The 19,849-nt window shown below is 34.9% G+C and overlaps 1 protein-coding gene across 2 annotated transcripts; it reads left to right on the plus strand.

The window, feature by feature from the left end:
* Window positions 1-875: 875 nt before the first annotated feature.
* Window positions 876-18,609, plus strand: tmem201 (transmembrane protein 201). 2 transcript variants are annotated; one of them, XM_079802406.1, is made up of 11 exons: window positions 876-1,079; window positions 2,377-2,497; window positions 4,175-4,363; window positions 4,668-4,847; window positions 5,285-5,637; window positions 6,046-6,249; window positions 9,534-9,760; window positions 16,757-16,819; window positions 16,922-17,203; window positions 17,578-17,706; window positions 17,801-18,609. In XM_079802406.1, the coding sequence occupies exons 1-11, from the start codon at window positions 970-972 to the stop codon at window positions 17,896-17,898; spliced, it is 1,956 nt and encodes a 651-aa protein (XP_079658532.1). In that variant the 5' UTR covers window positions 876-969; the 3' UTR covers window positions 17,899-18,609. The 2 variants fall into 2 exon arrangements, with proteins under 2 accessions (XP_079658532.1, XP_079658533.1); XM_079802407.1 differs by having other exon boundaries at window positions 879-1,079; window positions 2,222-2,497.
* Window positions 18,610-19,849: the final 1,240 nt, after the last annotated feature.

Consider the following 19,849-nt stretch of genomic DNA (forward strand, 5'->3'; position numbering starts at 1 on the left):
CAATCCCAGCTGTTTACAACATGAGGTTCCAAAACAAGAACATGATCTTTGAGCCTACTAGTAGTAGATGTCTTATCTCATGTGCCACAATGCTGTACACAAAGTGACAGGCTCGTATGAATTAATTTGTAACATGGAAGATGATGATCAAGTAATATCAACATTATGTGCTTTTAAGCATGTAATATGTTATTTATGACTGAACTTATGGTTACTGATACAATACTAAATTTAGAAAAACTTTAAGGTGACTGAAAGATGAGAGTGCACTGTTAATAAGTTTTTAATATGTTGTAATGTCTCTGAAAAGCTTCTAAATGGCTGTTACATACGTAGCCTCAAGAGGGCAGTTTTATGCTATATAAACCTTCTGTTTAAATGCTTAAATTCACTTTGTTGAGCAGGCAAGATGCCTGGTCCATTTTATGCACTGCATACAGTAGCAATTATAAACTCCAAAGAAGGAAACAGATAAATCTAATGGTTTAATGTTGATGAAAAATTCTGCTTATAAAAGTGTATATATATATATATATATATATATATATATATATATATATATATATATATATATATATATATATATATATAATCAATGTGAAATAGTAAAACATTTAATTACTGTGCTGTTATCATGGTTATTGCATCGGTTAATTATATATTTATATTTTAATATTTTTATTGTAATATTTTCATTATATAATATATTAATTTAATTATATAAAATATATAGTTTTAAATCAAGTTTAATAATAAAGTAAAATAAAGTTATCATTATTATTATTATTAGTAGTAGTAGTAGTAGTAGTATGTTTAGAAAGAAACTTTTATTTTGACAGGTCTTGATTTCGGTCTCATGACCTGGATATGACCATGTTGTAGATTGATGCGCGCTTCTGTTGCCGCATGACCTACTCCAGCGTGCGTTTCTTCTTCTGAATAACACTACTGTCAATATCCCGTTTTGCAATGGAGGCCTTTAACCAAATATTACTACAGTACCCGCCATTTGTAGTCGGTGGTGTCGGAGCAACGGCGATTGCTGCAGGAGGAGCGCTGATCTATAGAATTGCAACCAGGTATTGTAACCCTGCCCATAAGATGTCGCTGGGCCTCGTATAGCACATGAGTATCTAGCTTGGGCTGGGCTATGAACTGCATTGCACTTGAACGATTGCTTTTCACGATTCGCTACAGTTAACATGCATCGCAGCAGTATTTTCATTTATAAGTTCTGCAAATAAAAGGCGTGTGCACTGGCGGCGCGCGCTACACAAACAAGCGCGCGAGATTTCGTTCAATGACTTAACTTTTTATGTCGTTGGTGCTTAGAACAGACCAGAATTCACCGTTATATTAATAGTTTTTCTCCAAGAATGCCATAAGTAATAACGTTACTGTTGTTGTTACTTCTGTAACACAACGATACATTAATTTATGAGCTCCTTTTAAAGGTTTCGGGAACTTTCTGAATTCTCATTGGCACTGTTGGTTACTGATTACATATTCTAAGTAATTATGTTATTTTGGCGGAAAACTAATTACCATGGTAAGAGCAACTTCCTTGGAAGTGACCCATTGCTATCAAACTGGCAGAAACAATTAAACAATAGTGAAATATCCCTACTTTAATGGGCTTTTTTGGGTAAAATTCACAAATGTTCTTCCCTGATATTCATTGAATGAATCATATTTTGTCTAGACTATACCAACTTACCAAGGTATTAATTTACATCTTTTAATTGTCTATGGAGTAGTAATGTAAGGCTTTTCATGGATTCTAATTCATTCAAATTTCTGCCATTTCATTCAAAATCATGCAATTACTTGACAATGTTATTATCACAGGCAACTGAATCAAGTCCTTATCAGCTCTAAAATGATCAATGAATCAAATTAAAACCAATCAAACTACATTCATGCTCCTGTTAGGCTGAGACACTGATTGTGCTGTTTGAAAAAACACAATCCCAGTTTTGAATTAGATTCAAAGTTCAGGTTTTCCATTAGTTTCCAATGAATGTCTTACCTGTGCCATGACAATGGAAGCAACCAAAAGAACTGGACTGCTGGACTACTATCAATAGGACATAAGCTATTAATCTCAGAAGAAGTGTGATTCATTAGATGTTTAATTGGACGCACAGCTTTTGACTGATTAAAATATTGAAGCATTTATTTTAAGCTATTGATGATTATATGTACTTGCTTTTGCCTTTAGCCTTTTAACCCCAGCTCTCTGCAGAACAGACTGTAGTGGAAGAACCACTGTTGTGTTCTGTCAGGTCATGTTAATGGAATTACAGTTTTTCTTCTGTTATTAAGGCATAGTAACTTGCAGCACTTCTTCTAAATCTGGCCCTTTTTATTCGACAGGAAGAAACCAAGTCATGTCCAAGTGAATTGTTGGTTCTGCAGCCAGGACACAATTGTCCCCTATGGGAACAGAAACTGCTGGGATTGTCCATATTGTGACCAGTATAATGGCTTTCAGGAGGTATTGGCATCATGTTATGAGATTTGTTTGTTCTGTGTTGAGGTAATGTTTTTGAGAAGACTGTATTACATGTATATATTTATACACTACAACATTTATAAGATTATTTAATCTTATGAAAGAAGTCTCAGCAAAGCTGCATTTATTTGACTAAAAATATAGTAAAAACTTTAATTTTGTGAAATGGTACCATTTAAAAGAAGTATTTTCTATTTGAATGTACTGTACTTTAAAATGTAATTTATTATTGTGATGTCAAAGCTGAGTTGTCAGCAGCCATTACTCCAGTTTTCATAAATCTGCTGATTGGTGCTTAAGTGACATTTCTTATTATCATCCAATCAGTGTTAAAACAGTTGAATACTATTATTATATATCAATATTATTTGATGACCAGAAAGTTTAATTTAAATTTGTTTTAAGTCTTATGAATTCTTAATAGAAATCTTATTATAAATGTCTTTACTGAAAAATGTTATGCATTCTTGCTATCTATCGTGGTTATGCTCACATGACATTGCCGTGCTGCAACTTCAAGAAAGCTTATCATTTGAATGGCATTTATATGCCTTGAAGTTTAAAAACAAGTAATTTTAAACCGTTCAAGCACAATAAGCAGCGAAACTCATTTTAATATGTGCTCGCTGTCTGAGAGATGGTTTCCGAGCGCACACACCTGAAACGCACGCACATAAAGCCACTGCTCATACAGCGCGTGAGTACTGAACTGAGTTCTTTTTGGCGCCTTATTGGGCTTGAATGGTCAAAATCTGTTTCTTGCAGCATTGTTTTCATCCTCATAAAATTCAATATGGTGTCTAGAGGTGGGCGATATAACCAAAATCTTATATCACGATATATTTTATTTCACAATAACGATATAATCATGATATAGTTATTTTTGCTTTAAACAAAGAAAACACACTACTATAGAACAAAGACACAAATGAAATAGACCTACCTGAAAAGCAATAAGAAATTCCACATAAATTGTGTAAAGTAATCAAATGTATAAAAAAACTATGCATAGTTATTAAATATAACTTAAATATACATTTATTCGTATTAAAGTTACAAAAGTGATTCAGTCAAAAGCAGTGAGAGATTTTCTCTTTTTTTGTTGTTTGATTAGCATTAATAAGGACAGCAGGTAAATTTGGATTCTGTCACTTTAAGACTGCTGCACGGATCCAATATACTTGTGCGTTATTCTTTCTCAATTTCTCAGTTCTTCCTCAACTGTTTACGTTGAGACGTAATTTAAAGACATAAATTACTCTGTTTACTTGCAAATACGTGTCATTTTGACATATAGGCTTATGTATTTAACTGTTCAAGCCCAATTACGTGGTACAAAGCACTCAGGTCGGTTCTCACACACGCATATAGTGAAATTAGTTGTCTTTCGCTGCTGATTGTGCTTCAACGGTTTAAAATAACCTGTTTTTAAACCACAGTGCATAAAACGCATGCAAAGCAAGCTTTCGTCACATGAGCATAAACCGCGATGGAGACATTAGTCCAAAATCTTTACTGGTTGATAAATTTCTACAGTTTATTTTTGTCTACTGGTCTGGTGCCCACCGTTAATGGTGTCTATCCTTACTAAGGTCAATAAATGCAAATTTTGTGTCAAGCAAGTGAGTCTTTGTTTTGCTCTTCTTTTTTGATCTGTAGAACGGGGACTACAACAAACCCATTCCTGCTCAATACATGGAACATCTCAACCATGGCGTTTCTGCCGGTGTCCCTGAGTCCCCGAAGACTCTGCAGTGGGTCAATTGCCAGATGCTTCTCTGCAAGAAGTGTAACCACAACCAGACACTGAAGATTAAGCAGCTGGCCTCCTTCATCCCCAGGGATGATGTAGGTTTACAATTGACTCCATTTGATTTTTATAATTTCAAGATGACCTAGGTTTAAAGCTCACGCTTAATTAAAAGAGCTTTTTATACAGGCACAAATAATTCAATATAACATCCAACAGGCATCTGTACATTTTTGTACTTCAAAGTCATATTTATTTGAGCTAGAATAAGCATCTTAATTGTGCTATTATGTTTAAAGTCTTTTATAAAGACTTTTTATAATGTGAAAAGAATCAGCTCAAAAACAAGTAACATGCATGCAACCATTAAAATGTAATGCCATATGTTCACCATAATGGCAGGAAAACTATGATGAGGAGATCGAAGTATACAAGCACCACCTCGAGCAGACCTACAAGTTGTGCCGGCCGTGCCAGACAGCAGTGGAGTACTACATCAAACACCAGAACCGACAGCTGCGAGCTCTGCTCTTCAACCACCAGCTCAGACGCAGTCGGGATGCTGATAAAGCCTTCATTAAGGTGGTGATCTCTATATATTTACATGGTTTCAAATCAAGCCACAAGACTTAACATGAAAAATACAGGAAGATTTCTTTTTTTATACCACTCTGAAGTGTATCTTCAAGAATACTATGGGCTTGATTAGGTGCCAGGAGCTTGACATTGATTTTAGATGTTGCCCAGATAAAACTGTAAAACCTGGTTTGCGTTTGTAGAATGTTTCAAGTTTGATTAATGACCAGTCTGTTTCTAGTGTTTTCTTAAAACACAGATTAATGTGTGGAAGCGATTGCTAGAGATAAGGAAATACCTGTTCTCTCTTGTTTCTTTTGTGTCCTTGTTTTTTTGTTATAGCTACTGCTGATTCACATTTCGTCTTTAATCAGGCTTGGCATGCAAGTATCTAGTGCTATTCCCATATCAAGTGATCCCTGTTTTTTTTTCCTTTTGTACAGAACACCTACTCCCTCAGCACGCCGGCTTGGTTGATCTTGCTCCGAGTCCTTGCGTTTCTTGCCTGTGCCTTCCTTTTAGCTGTGGCTTTGTCTGGATATGGAGATGTGGCCCCCTCTGTCAATCAGACCTCAAGCGAAGGAGTCGCCCCGCCTAAACGTGCTCTCCAAAACGACAGTGAAAGCAAGACTGACGAGGGCAAAATGACGTGGGACGATCTGGTGGCTCTTTTTCCGGAAGAGGCCGTGGAGAACGCTCGACTCATCTGGCAGTCCGGAAGCGACCACCAGATGGCCGTGGCCTCTGTTGGTCTCCTAACTTGCATCACAGGGGTCTTAATGGCAGGACCTGACAGGTGAATCAATTAAAAATATACATAATAGAATTTTCATATACCATTATTTTTGTATGATATATAGAATGTGTGCATGTTAAATACATATATATGCATGCAGTATAGAATGTGAAATGGATAATGTTATTATTTTATTTGTATTATTTATTTTGAACTAATGTTTGAATAAGTGTGTGTGTATATATATATATATATATAATACAGTATATATGCACATGTATATACAGTGTGTGTGTATGTATATATATGTATATATATATATATATATATATATATATATATATATATATATATATATATATATATATATATATATATATATATATATATATATATATATATGTATGTATGTGTTATTTATGATTTTATATATGTTTGCTAAATATATATATTTTTTTCTTTTTAAAGGTTGAGGAGGATTGACGCTGTGGCATCTGTGCTTTGGCTTCTCGTCATATGTTTTTACCTGGCTGAGTGTTACCTCAAGACGGACATCCCTGACTGGTTGGAATCTGTCAAGTTTGGCATCACTTCTGTGTGTTGTCTGGTGGGATTCGCTGCCGCTGTGGCAACGCACAGATCCACGAGTCAAAGAAGAGCCAGAGGTCGCAGGTCAGAATCTGAGCAGTGACACTAAGCTAAGACATTTTATGGGACACTTTTGGGACGTGTAGAATCAAGGGCTTGATTTTTCTCAGATTGGCACATTTTCCTCCCAGCTGTCTTCAGTTTATACTAATAAACTAATACACTCACTCAGTATAAACCTTCATGGCCTTTAAGAAACTTGCTAAATAGGCCTTAGAAACTGATTGATACAAAAAAGTAGTCTGTTTGTTTGATTCTCGCTGTGGATGACCTTGCTCAAATTAATAGTAAATGAGTTTGACTTTTTTGTTGTCTAGTGTGTGATATGCCCCTAATTTGACAAAGGCAGAACATCTCAATTTCATACATTTTACATTTGGTTTGAAATAACAGCTAAGGTTTCGGCCCGGGTAGCTGGTAAAAATACAGACTAGTTTTATGAGTGAATGGTTTTTTTAATGCATCTTGCTGTGTATAATGCTGTTATTCCCCAAGCAATTGAAATGGTGCTTGGGGAATTAAGAATTTTTTCCACCGCAACCCTAATTCGTTGCAGCTTGGAAGTGGTGCTTAAAATCTATGATAAATCATCTACAACTTAAAATGCAATGTCAACTATACCCACTATATCAAGCTATAACAAAGATACTGTATTATACCAATTCTGCTCAATTCTCATTTTTGCAATCTAATAACAAATGCGATAATAGCAGAATTAAGTTGCTAACATACAAATAGGTTATACTTCAGCTCAAGTGCTTTTAGTTTTGACGTTAGGCTACAGCAGAACACATTTGAGAGAGTCTTTTGTGCTTTGAGCCTCTCTTTGCGTAGATTTGAAATGAACCTGAATTTCAAGTCATAAAGTCTGTCTCTACCACCGGTTTGTAATCATTACAGAATTTATGCAATATTTTATGTTTAAAGACACCAAGTACTTTGAATAGCACTATGCTTATTATAATATGAACATTATATTTATTATACTATAAAATGTAATGAATGCACTACATTGTATTACATGCCATTTAGTTTGAATACTACTAACCACACTAAACCTCTGTAACATGTAGCCATCTCTTTTGAGTGTCTATAACAAAGAGACACATTTTCAAAACTTTTACAAACAGCTTTATAGGGATTGTACTTTCTTGTAATTTTCTCTCAAGTATTGTTTTTTTTGCTGTATTCTAGAATCATGTGACAGTACGACTGTAGATTGTATGTTTTTGTAGATTTGCATCACTGTATTTCCCAAGTAACTGTATGCATGTGGCATATGCTGTGAAGTTTGATTTCGCTGTGATCGAATACTTACTAATGTGACTTAGACATTTACCGTCCGCAAAGTTATTTAAATCAAGTCTGTTTTCAAGTGTACCTTGAGCTAATTTATATTAGATGTGTATCAACTCATACAGATCTTGTGGTACTTGTCCACCTCCAACATACTGTAACGTTCTCGACATGCTTGTAAGACAAGCTTTAATTTATCATTTTGTATTACCAAAAGGTGACGTGCCTATGTAAAGCTCCATTAAAGGGATAATTCACCCAAAAGTGAAAATCCTGTCATAATTTACTCGCTCTCAAGTTGTTCCAAACCTGTATGAATTTCTTTCTTCTGCTGAACACAAAAGAAGATAATTTGAAGAATGTTGGTAATCAAACAGTTGATGGGCCTTTTTTTTTTCTTTTTTTCTTCATACCATGGAAGTCAATGGGGTCCATCAACTGTTTGAACATTCTTCAAAATATCTTCTTTTGTGTTCAGCTGAAGAAATAAATTCATACAGGTTTGGAACAACTTGAGAGTGAGTAAATGATGACAGAATTTTCATTTTTGTGCGAACTATCCCTTTAACTAGGTAACGTTTATGGTAAAGTGACATGTTTGTGGCACATTTCTTATGGGAGTATTTGACTGTAGACATCTGTGTTCGTGAATATTTAGTTTTCTGTATCCTCATTATCGTAGTTTTGCTTGCCAAAGGCTGATGGTTGGTAAACACTAATAATAGTGTGTATTTAGACTTGACATTAATACAAGTATCTCAAAACCATGTATAACATTTATTTAGCACAGCACATTGTATTTTTGAGAGTATACTCGATCCTTCATTGACTACCTATTTTATTACCAGACAGTTTAGATTGTTCGGTAGTATGAGGTCTCACCAATATTTCATGTGATTTTAAAATGTGAGTAAATTAGCTGAAGTTATTGTGGTAGGACCTGTCAAGGTGAAATCACAGATCTGTGTATGTTATATCAGAAGGCGCATGGTGATGTCAGAGATCGATTGGAAGGAAAGTACATTTGTTTAAGAAATTATGTTGGTATCCAGTCAAATCCGGTTTCTTACTAAGGAAAATCTCAAATGGACCTGAATCTGTTGTGGCCTCTGACCACTACAAATCTAAACTGATGTGGTGTGTTTGGAATTTTTAGAATTTTCATTGCTTGGAGGCTCTAAACAGTTGTCTGATTTTGAGAAAACTCCAACTGATTGCTGTGCGGTTTCTGGTATATCATCAACTCATGATCAGTGGTTTCTTGTGATTTTTGACCTCGAATGACCCCAAAGAAATAATGTGAAATGAACAACTGCATTGTTAAATAGTGTGAAACTGTTTCCGTCCAGACACTTAAGCTCAGATTTGTTGTAATAATGTTTTGGAGTATTGTGCTTTTGAGTAAAGCAGCATGTTGGAGCAATTGCTGTATTATAATTATGTTGTATTGCATTTTTTACTACTTGTATTATTTAACCCTATCACGAAGTGAAATAAAACACTGATCAAATTTGAACTGTGTGTTTGGCATTTCTTTAAAACTATTTAGTTTTTAGATTAACTTGAAGATTGTTTGAGATGGAAGCTGTTGTGCTTTTATAAATTAGTAAATCATAACCAAGAAATCTGCGTGACTAGAATCTGAACTGAGCATGTGAAGATGGACTGAGACATTACTGATGTATGATTTAATATGTGTACAGATATGCTAGCTTAATATGCGTGTTTTGTTTATATATACTTTTATCCACATTGAAATCTTTACTTCACTGAAATCTACATTGTCTGTAGATTCAAATTGGGAGCCATGATCAGATGGACCTTTTACACAGCATTTGCATAATGTTTTATTATTTTCTGTATCTTTAGGCTTTTCAATTCTGTGGAAATCTATTTTCTGCAGTTACTTTCTTTAAGTGAAACAGACTACAGTCTTCCACCATAATAGTAACTAAAGACTTAACTCCTCCATAAAACTCAACGGTGGACCAATTCTGCTCTGTCTGTTGCAGGTATCTGTCTGGCAGTTCTCCTGGGCAGTACTACAATAATCACTGTCCCCTGCTGTCTGCACCTGTGTCTGGATCCTCTACCTTCATCCCAACGCCTCCCCCCAACTTGTCACAGCTGCTCATCCGCCAACAAAGCCACAGAACGCGCAAATCCTCGCCCTCCTCGCTGCCTGGGCGACTGAACAGGGCCCTCTCTCTGGGAACTATCCCATCCCTCGCACGAGCAGGTGAGTGCATGTTTAGGTAAAACATAATAAAAATGCTAATTGTCACCTTTTTTTACACATTGATGTTTTTTTTTCTACATTTTATCCATTAATTATAGTCATTTAACATTACAGTGTTGTCAAAAGTACCGGCCGTGATACCAAGTCGGTACTAAAATTTAGAAAATGTGACGTTTTGAGCGCTGTTGAGCGGAATCGTAAACAGCTCTGATTGCTCATTGTGCTCACATGCTCATCAAATATGTCTGTGATTGGCTACAATGACCAGCGCTTCAAAAACATGTAATAAATATACATCAATTAAGCTTTTCACAGAGCGCTTGCACAGATACACACAGGAGCGTTTGAATGCAGGTGCCATCAGCCTACCGGTCCGCTGGTTGGTGCCTGCTTGTGCTTTCAAACGCTCCCGCTTTCAAAACACTTCCGTGTGCTTTCAAAAGCTCCCGTGCGTTGATCATTGTAGCCAATTACAGACACGCCGATAAGCGAGTGAGCACAAAGCGTATATTGAGCACAATACGATTCCAGCTCAACAGCGCTCAAAGCTTCACGTTAAATTTCAGTACCGACTTGGTATCGTGGTCGATACTTTTGACAACTCTATATAATGGTATAATTGAAAGCTTTCAATTTTAACATTTATTAGGCTTTAAAAAATAGCTTCTATAATTAACTTCTAATTTAAGTGAACTTAAAACAATCTTCACATAAACCTATTATAATGAACGTTGCATTTACCTGTGCTTTTCAATATATCAACGCTAAGTATTTTTGCTATTGGCCCAGTCAGACCAGTTTAGATTTTTACTTGCCCTGCCAAAATGCACAAAGTTGTTGATGTAAAGATTTTTTAGGTAGGTCTAACAGGTAGAATATATACAGAAATTGAATAAAGTTATCAAACAATTCACAGTCTTCACTGCATAGATTATAAATTAAATATAGATTAATCCCTATTATGGTGCGTTCACACCGGACGCGAATGACGCGATTCCCGCAAGTGATTTACATGTTAAGTCAATGCAAAGACGCGAATAGACATTCTGCAGTGCGATTCACGTGAATGAGGTAGCGTGAATGACGCGATTCGCCCGAGTTGAAAAATCTGAACTTTGGCGGATATTCACGCCGCGTTAACCAATTACCAAACCAGCTTGCTCAAGTAGTGACAACAATGAGGAGAAAATCTGGTTTATATTAATATCTGGTTCAGACAAGTGTGCATATGATTATCACTGTGATAACATTAAATTACATGAAACACAACCCAGTCTCTTTTTGTTTAATGGAAGTTTATGTATGATCAATAATACAAAAGTATAAGTAAAAGGTATAAGCTATACATGAAATAAAGCAAACTAATCAGTCAAACATTCAAAGTCAGTGCTAGTAGGCTACAACGGGAAAGTAAAGTTAAATAGCCTAAAAATAAAAAAGTAATGAAACTTCACTTTGTCCTCAGCCTAATTTGCCAGGGAACAAATTATAGATCTATGAGACCAAAGATCTCCCATTACATATACACAAGACGAATTATAGCTCGAGACACGACGGAGACATCAGAGGCAGCGGCAAATGTCTGAAGGACTAGCCGAGGAAAGGCTGCTCTCGCCGGGGTTAACGAGCTTGGAGCGCCGCTGATCGCTTCGATCTCACAACTCCGAAAACGCCAGATAAAATGTTCAAATAGGCACTCTTTTTATAAATAAACCACAGATTTGAGCTTTAAACAACTACATTATCGCCTGAAAAAGTCTTAAAACTACGTTTTGTCACACATTAACAGTAGAATTTTAACAAAAAAGACGTGTAAACACAGCCCATGTCAGCCATTTCTCAACGAGACGAACTGCCTGGCAGAAGCCCCTCCCATGATGCGAATTCGCGTCTGTTATGAAGTGAATGTCAAGCGTGAATGAAGCGAATTTCATGCGCGGATGAAGCGAGTAAACTCTGATGTTCAAGCGTCCAACTTCTTGGATTTATTTGTGTCCGGTGTGAACGCACCATTAAAGATACAAATGTTCTTCAGTCAAGAGTGAGTGATTCACTTTTTCCTTTTGTTCTTTGATTAACTTTAAAGACAGACAGCAGCAGGTTTATTAGGCTGCTGTCATTTTAAGACCTGCCACTGCTGCACATGATGCCTATCTGACACCATCCCATTTTCTCACAACTCTTTACTCTATTTAACTTATACTCTCGATATTCAAAGTGCAAAGAGAGACCAAAACAGAGAGCAGAGCTAAGAGGTGGTTACAACTACACAGCCCAACCTAAGATAGCCTAATTTGCGCATGTCATGGAGCTTGCGTTTTACTTTTGAACTCTGAACTGTGAATTTGCATCACGTGACGATGTGTGACCAGTAGAAGATCGTTACGTCACGGCGTGACCTTTTAGCTGAATTAAAAGAAAAGATTTTTGCAAAGTAGTGTAGATTGTATATTTTTTACATTTTGAATGTATTACTGTTTGTTATATGGTGAATTCATGTTTATAAAAAAGACACTTCGGAGAGGGATGTAGTGTCCAGTGGCTCTGGTGCGCAATGATTTCTCCACTGTCATCCTGTCAGTCCTGTGTCTTTACTCTCGTCACGTTATCAGTGAACTGTGATTCCTGCTGCACTGTGTGAAACTCCGCAGCTTGTTCTGGATGAGCAGAGCAGACGTTTACAATGGTTTACAATTGTATCGACCGTTATCCAACTGAATTAAATGATTTTTATTTAAATAAAATAAGCAAAACGACAGTGGAGGATGTAATGTAAACATAGCAGTGGCATCTTCTATGCTAATTTCACCCTCACGCTCCGTCATGGGGATATTGTGAGACCGTTTTTCACTCGACGAGAAATCTCATCACATTTTAACGGGGCACGAGATCTCGTCACATCCCACACATCCTTTTTTATATATATATATATATATATATATATATATATATATATATATATATATATATATATATATATATATATATATATATATATATATATATATATATATATATATATATATATATATATATATATATATATATATATATATATAGACTGTATATGTATATATATAGACTGTATATGTATATATAGACAGTATATATAGACAGTATATATATAAAATACAATATTAACAGTGTTATTTATACATATTAGTTCTGTCAAATTGATTAATCGATTTAACAGCATCCAAAATAAAAGTTCATGTTTACATAATGTGTGTGTAGTGTGTATAGTTATGTTTCTTAAATATATATATGAAGAAGTGTGTATTTTTATATATACATAATAATTATGCACAGTACACACACATTATGTAAACATTAACTTTTATTTTGGATGCGATTTAATCACGATTAATCGATTTGACAGCAGCTCCACTGTATTCTTATAGTATTTTATTTATTTTTGAATGATCTTAATGCATATATCCTCTGCTGATATAAATATTGAAATTAAATAAGAATTGCTATGAAAATGACATAAATAAGGATAAATTTACTTTTTACATATGTAATAAGAAAATGGGTGTTCTCTTCATGTAATGTAGAAAAAAATGTGTTTGTGTTGAGAGTTGTGCTGGTAGTGAGAGGCCCCAGGTGCTGTTTTGTGGAACTAGTGCAGAGGTGCATGATGGGAAAGATGTGGGTCACTGACTGACTGAATGCATGGTACAAGAAACTTGGCTCACTCTTCACCCCAGACGGTGCCACACCTAGCAGGGGAATTTTGCCAACTGCCAAAGAAAACTGTGTGATTGAGAAATAAGTCTGTACGGTGTCTCCAGCTACCTGCATGTTACTGGGATTTTCCTATCACAGATGGGTTTCGAGTTACAGGAAGTGACTTCTTTACATTGTTTTTTTTAACAGCTGGTCTGTTTAATCTTATGCCATTTAAATAAAAATAAAAATATTGAACTTATAAATGAAATGTCTTTATTTACTCGCTGTCATATGGTTCTAAAACTATATGCTGTTATTTCTTCAGTGGATTTTTTTCACTATGCATATTGCGTTAAGACAGTTCATATAATGACTGCAGGCCATTGTGCGAGGAACGTTATTCACTGATGATGCCTTCTGCTTTAGCTCTGGCATCAAATATGATGCAGAGTAATATGAACTATTATTGTATGGAAAAACATATTTAAAAATTCACATTTTATTAAAAAAATACCTTTTTTTTTTTTTTAGTTTTGACTTTTCATAACCTACCAACATATCGTACATACTAAATATCAAACGGATTGCAGAGACAACAGCTTGGTTTACCATAGCTTTTAACTTTGACTTATCAACGGGACTTTGTAATACACACAGGCTTTTAAAGCCCGGGATCAGGATGATGTCGGGAGTGGTGTTTAAATGACTGTTGTGAGACGGTAGAAGAGTCACGGTTTGTTTCATGTGTGGATCTTCAGACGAGACCAGATGAGATGGCAAATGTCAGCCTCCTGTAATCAGGTGCAGCGGCTCGGCAGGTGCGATTAAAAAAAGGGCCAGAGTTTGATCTTAATGCTCGTGATTTAATCACACACACATCTCATTGCATTATATAGAGGTGGGCATTTCAATTGAATGTTATTTCATCTTCAACAGCTAACAAAAGTTTTAGTTTAATTCTTATTTAAGAAGTATCAGAGTCTAGTGAGATCTCACACAGCTCGTTTTTAACAGAACCATTAGCGTATCACTCATCTCCCCGTCAGACTTCTATAGGAGATCTTGAAAAGGCTCTTGTGAGAGCAGGGCCTTTACCTGCTCCATCATGTAGCTTCACCCAACTGTTCTGTAATGTTCAGCGGTAGTGCAGCTCCTCTACGGCTGCAGCTGTGTTGGAGACATTCCTGGAATGACAGTAGGAGAGCGTTAAATGACCCTATACTGTTGGATGCTTTTGTATCACAAAAAATTTGCTAGGAATTTCTGTCAGCCTTTTTTGTGTTATGGCTACCTTGCTTTGACATTGAGAAAATAGCTATGGAATGGTAGGATAAACTGCACTATATATATATATATATATATATATATATATATATATATATATATATATATATATATATATATATATGTATGTGTATGTGTATGTGTATGTGTATGTGTATGTGTATGTGTATGTGTATGTGTATGTGTATGTGTATGTGTATGTGTATGTGTATGTGTTTGTGTTTGTGTTTGTGTTTGTGTTTGTGTTTGTGTTTGTGTATGTGTATGTGTATGTGTATGTGTATGTGTATGTGTATGTGTATGTGTATGTGTATGTGTATGTGTATGTGTATGTGTATGTGTATGTGTATGTGTATGTGTATGTGTATGTGTATGTGTATGTGTATGTGTATGTGTATGTGTATGTGTATGTGTATGTGTTTGTGTTTGTGTTTGTGTTTGTGTATATACATAAACATAAACATATATATATATATAAACATAAACATAAACATATATATATATATATATATATATATATATATATATATATATATATATATATATATATATATATATATATATATATATACATAAACATAAACATACATATATATATATATATATATACACATACACATATACACATACACACACACTCACTTTTATTTAACAAGAATGCATTGAACTGATTAAATGTTACAGTAAAGACATTTATAATGTTGCAAAAGATTTCAGTTTCAAATAAATGCTGTTCTTTTGAACTTTCTATTTATCAAAGAGTCCTGGAAAAAATTATCCGTTTGCCCCAAAAAATTAAGCAGCACAACTGTTTTCAACACTCATAATTAGCCAGAAGTTTATTGAACAATAAATCAGCATATTTGAATGATTTCTGAAGGATTATCATGTGACACACTGAAGACTGGAGTAATGATGCTTTTAAATTATATTCAAATAAAACAACTTTAAGTCGTAATAATATTTCACTATATTTTTAATCAAACAGATTAAAAAGATGAAACATTAGATAAAAGATTAACATAGTATTTTCCCCCACTATGGTAGTCAATGGCTGCCGAGATCTGCTTGGTTACAAACATCTTTTTTTTGTGTTCAGCAGAACAAAGACATTTATACAGGTTTGGAGCAAATTGAGTCTGACTTAATGACAGAATTTAAAATTTTGGGTGAACTATCCCTGTAAACCAGACACTAATTTGCGCTGCTCTTGGTAGATTGCATTGGTCATTATGGAAATGATCCGGCTGCGTCTGTGTTCTTTAATTTGTTTGTCGTCAGTAGATCACGTGCAGAACTTTCCTCTCTCACTAGCGTTTTTTTGGAATTGCGCGTTCAAAAATAATAATAACACTTTGCAATCTTTAGCAAATCTCAAGCATATACTTTTTTCATACTTTACATTATAGTTTTTTGTGATGCTTAAATCAACTTATAGGATATAGAATTGATTTTAGTTTTTAGTGTTAATTTAAGATTTATTTAAACAAAATATTGTATAGAATTTGCCAAATGTCAGCTATAACATTCATATAATTTATGGCTTATCTGTATAGGATAGAATGGTAACTTTTTCTATGAAGTCCATGCTTATAATGATTTATAGCTCCATTTATTCTTATTTACAAGTAAGTATTATTATTATTATTAGAATGCGCTTTGAAAAAGCAAATGCAGGACTTATAAGTAATCATAAAATATAATATAAATGTAACTATAACTATAACTGTTCTTATAATGCAGTGTTCATCTTAATGAGTATATGAATAATAATACTTACTTATACATAGGTATAAATGGGGCTATAATTCATTATAATCATGGACTTCATAGAAAGTGTTACCGTTTACTAAGAAATTCAGTATTTGAACAACATGTATTTTACCAACATGTATGTATGTGTGTTTATATATTCTATTAATTCACAACAAATCTGCACATTTATTTATTTATATATATACATACATGCATACATACATGCATACATACATACATACGCATGTGTGTGTGTGTAAAATCTTGTTTTTGCTTGTTTTGTAGATTCAGGTTTCCTGTTCAGTGGGAGTAGACCATCTTTACAGTGTAAAGACTCGCCACCTTCAGGTAACTCAAAAGAAGTGAAACAATGGCTGTTTACATCTTTATGACTTGAAATCAGATAAATCATATATGATGAATTCATTGGTAATTTAATCTTTTCAATAGACTACTTCTCCCTAAAATCTGGAAGCCGACCCACCTCTCCTGGACCGTCTCCAACCCCCTCCGTGGCAGGTTCCGTCACTTCCACCTCCAGCTCCGCAAGGCAGCGCCGGCCGCTCATCAGCCCAGCTAGACTCAACATCAGTGGGCAAAAGCTACAGCTATTTTCCTCTCCTCTGGAGCCTTTCAGTTTGGCCTCGCCACCACCCTTTCTTTCGGAGCAAAGCCACATGCACAGCAGAGGATTCTTGCCTGATGTTCCTCACTTCCATTCACAGAATCAAGGTATAGGACACATTTGGATGTATTTTTTAATCCTTAATGTAGAAAGAGAGCTTCAGTGTGTTTCTGTTGACCATTTAAGCTGATAGATAGTACACAGTGGCCCTTAAAGTCACCATGAAATTGGGAAGAAAAGATTATCGTAACTTATGCCGACAAAACATTTATTTAAAAAACATTTATTTAAATCTTTGTTTTTGAAAAGTGTCTTTGTGAAATCATTATTTTTTGTTTGCACTGAATGTGAAACCTTCATTTAAAACCTCATATAATTAAAATCTGTTGGCTTTGTAGGTAAACCTTTTGTTTATACGTTCTGTTCTAAAAAATCTTGAACCTTTGATATTGATATAGATATGATTTTGTTGGGGATTCAGGTTCACTGATCGATGAGGGCAGTGTGTTTGAGCATGAGGAGAAGCGAATGGACAGCTCCTCTTCATCTTCAAACTGCCACGTAGACACGACCACAGGAAATGAAACCGAGAACAAGCCTGGATGGAAGGGTAAGAATGGGAATTTTGACATTAGCAGTGTTCAAACTAATTTGGTTACTCTGTTCTGCATAGTTATTTATTGTTTTTTTGTGTTTTTCCACAGGCTTTTTGGGCCTGACGCTTTGGCCCGGTCTACTGTTTACCAGCCTGACCATTAACCTAACCTTCATAAGCATCTATCTCTATTACAATTGGAGATGAGACTATAGGTCAGACATCAGGAGTTCAATGTCAAACTGAGATGTACACTGGTCTTTGTCACCTGTGTGCTCAGTAAATCTGGGTCCTTTACAGGAAATGCGTTGATAACGTTTCTCTTGGGTGACAGCTACAACTTTATTTTTGCTGCTGCGGAAATAAAAAAGGTTTCCTGGCTCACATAAATGAGAAGATGGTATTCTCTAAACTTCTCCATTAAATACACAACAGCTGAAATTCTACATTATGCCGCAAAGTATGATGTGAGCTTTGTAAAGCATGTTTTTGGACATGTTCAATCATTTGTTTGTGTTTTTAAACACTGGATGTGTATCAGAATGAATGATTGTGCCGTTTCGTTCAACAGGATGATGTTGGGCATGTGACATCTTTATTAAAAAATAGTTTGGCTTCTTTGCCATATTGCTGTGCATTAACTGTTTCTGTTTATCCTACTTCCTCAAAGGATAATGCCGTGTTATATCATTATCGGAATGATGTGATATTATAAGGTGCAATATGTTTGTGTTGATCTACTTCTATCAACAATGTGACACTGAAATATTGGGTTTAGCAAATGTCTGTTACTGTGTCCATTGAGCCTCTGCTTCTGATTGGCTCTTGATGTAAAGGAAAACAGAATAACATGGATATTTTGTACATAAGAAAGGTGTGTCAATTTCCAGATTGAAATAAATCTCCCTCGTAATTGTTACATAGTGGTGTGTCTTGTATATGACATCTATGTCTTCAACAAAACATTTGAATGCTAGCATTTCTCTCTCTCTCTCTCTATCTCTCTCTCTCTCTCTCTCCTCTCTAAACACTGCTTGAGTAAACACTTCCTTAATCCTTAAACTTTCACTGTATTTGTGAGTTGTTTATTGAAAGGTCAACCGTGAAGATAATCTAAAGGGTTTTCCTTGACCTTCTTGATAAGTTAAAACTTATCTATCTTATAACTATCATGGTGTTTGAAACATTTGCCCGTTCTTGCATGTTGCATGAATGTGATGTGTTTTTTGAATGGATGTGTTTGAGTACAATGTAATCATTTCAATTTTTTTTAAACAATGTAAAGAAAAAATACACAATGGGAACAGAAAGTATATTATGAAAAGTACTCCAGAGTAAGTTTATCTTTCTCCATCACTGGTTGAGTGGAGACAGTCTGTCTCCTGAGAGAATGATAACAATCTTGATTCTCTCAGTATAGGATGTTTTACAGCCCAGAGTGGGTGGTTACTTGAAAGATGACTAGGTTGACGGTGTCCATTTATTTCCATAATGCAAAATAATTTAATTACAATCCGTTAATGCGTCTTGCACTCTTTTTAATAATGGAAGTTTACCATTCAGAATTGCAGAAAATAAATTCCACTGATAATATTTACTATTACAGTGTAGTGAATGTGCCAACTTAAATGGAGGTAATTGAAGATCTGAGGCACTAGTTGGCAATGTATTTGTCAATGCACATAAGGATGAAACTAGCCGAGTGGGAAATTCCAAAGAAAAGGGGCAAGTTAATACATGCATCTTGCTGTAAGAATGTTTTATGTTATCTTCAGACACACTCAGGTTGAGGGCATATTAATCTATGGTCAATTAAATATTCTGTGCATCCCATAAATCATTATGATATAGTGAATTTGCTAAGTAAATACCCAGGTTCAGGGGTTGCACTAACGTACAAATGAGCAGATTTAACAGAATTCATGACTCAATTGACATGTTTTATATTTAGTAGATCAAACCTGTTGGTATTAATGTTCAAAAATGTACTGATAACAATTTGCACAAAAAACTGTTTGGTAACACTATTTTACAGTGTCTTAGTTACACAGTTACTATAGTAATTACTATAAATTGTGCTTAGTTACATGGAACTAAACCTAATCCGGTTACACTTTATTTTAAGGTGTCATTGTTACAGTGTAATTATATTTTTAAG

This window comes from Gobio gobio (assembly GCF_949357685.1).
Source record: "Gobio gobio genome assembly, chromosome: 21".
NCBI classification, from domain to species: Eukaryota; Metazoa; Chordata; class Actinopteri; order Cypriniformes; family Gobionidae; genus Gobio; species Gobio gobio.

What these genes read in the sequence shown, in the direction of transcription:
- tmem201 (XM_079802406.1), top strand. Translation starts at nt 970, where the DNA reads ATGGAGGCCTTTAACCAAATATTACTACAGTACCCGCCATTTGTAGTC. An exon ending in ATCTATAGAATTGCAACCAG is followed by an intron (nt 1,080 to 2,376) that starts GTATTGTAACCC and finishes TTTATTCGACAG; the next exon opens with GAAGAAACCAAGTCATGTCC. An exon ending in CCCATCCCTCGCACGAGCAG is followed by an intron (nt 9,761 to 16,756) that starts GTGAGTGCATGT and finishes CTTGTTTTGTAG; the next exon opens with ATTCAGGTTTCCTGTTCAGT.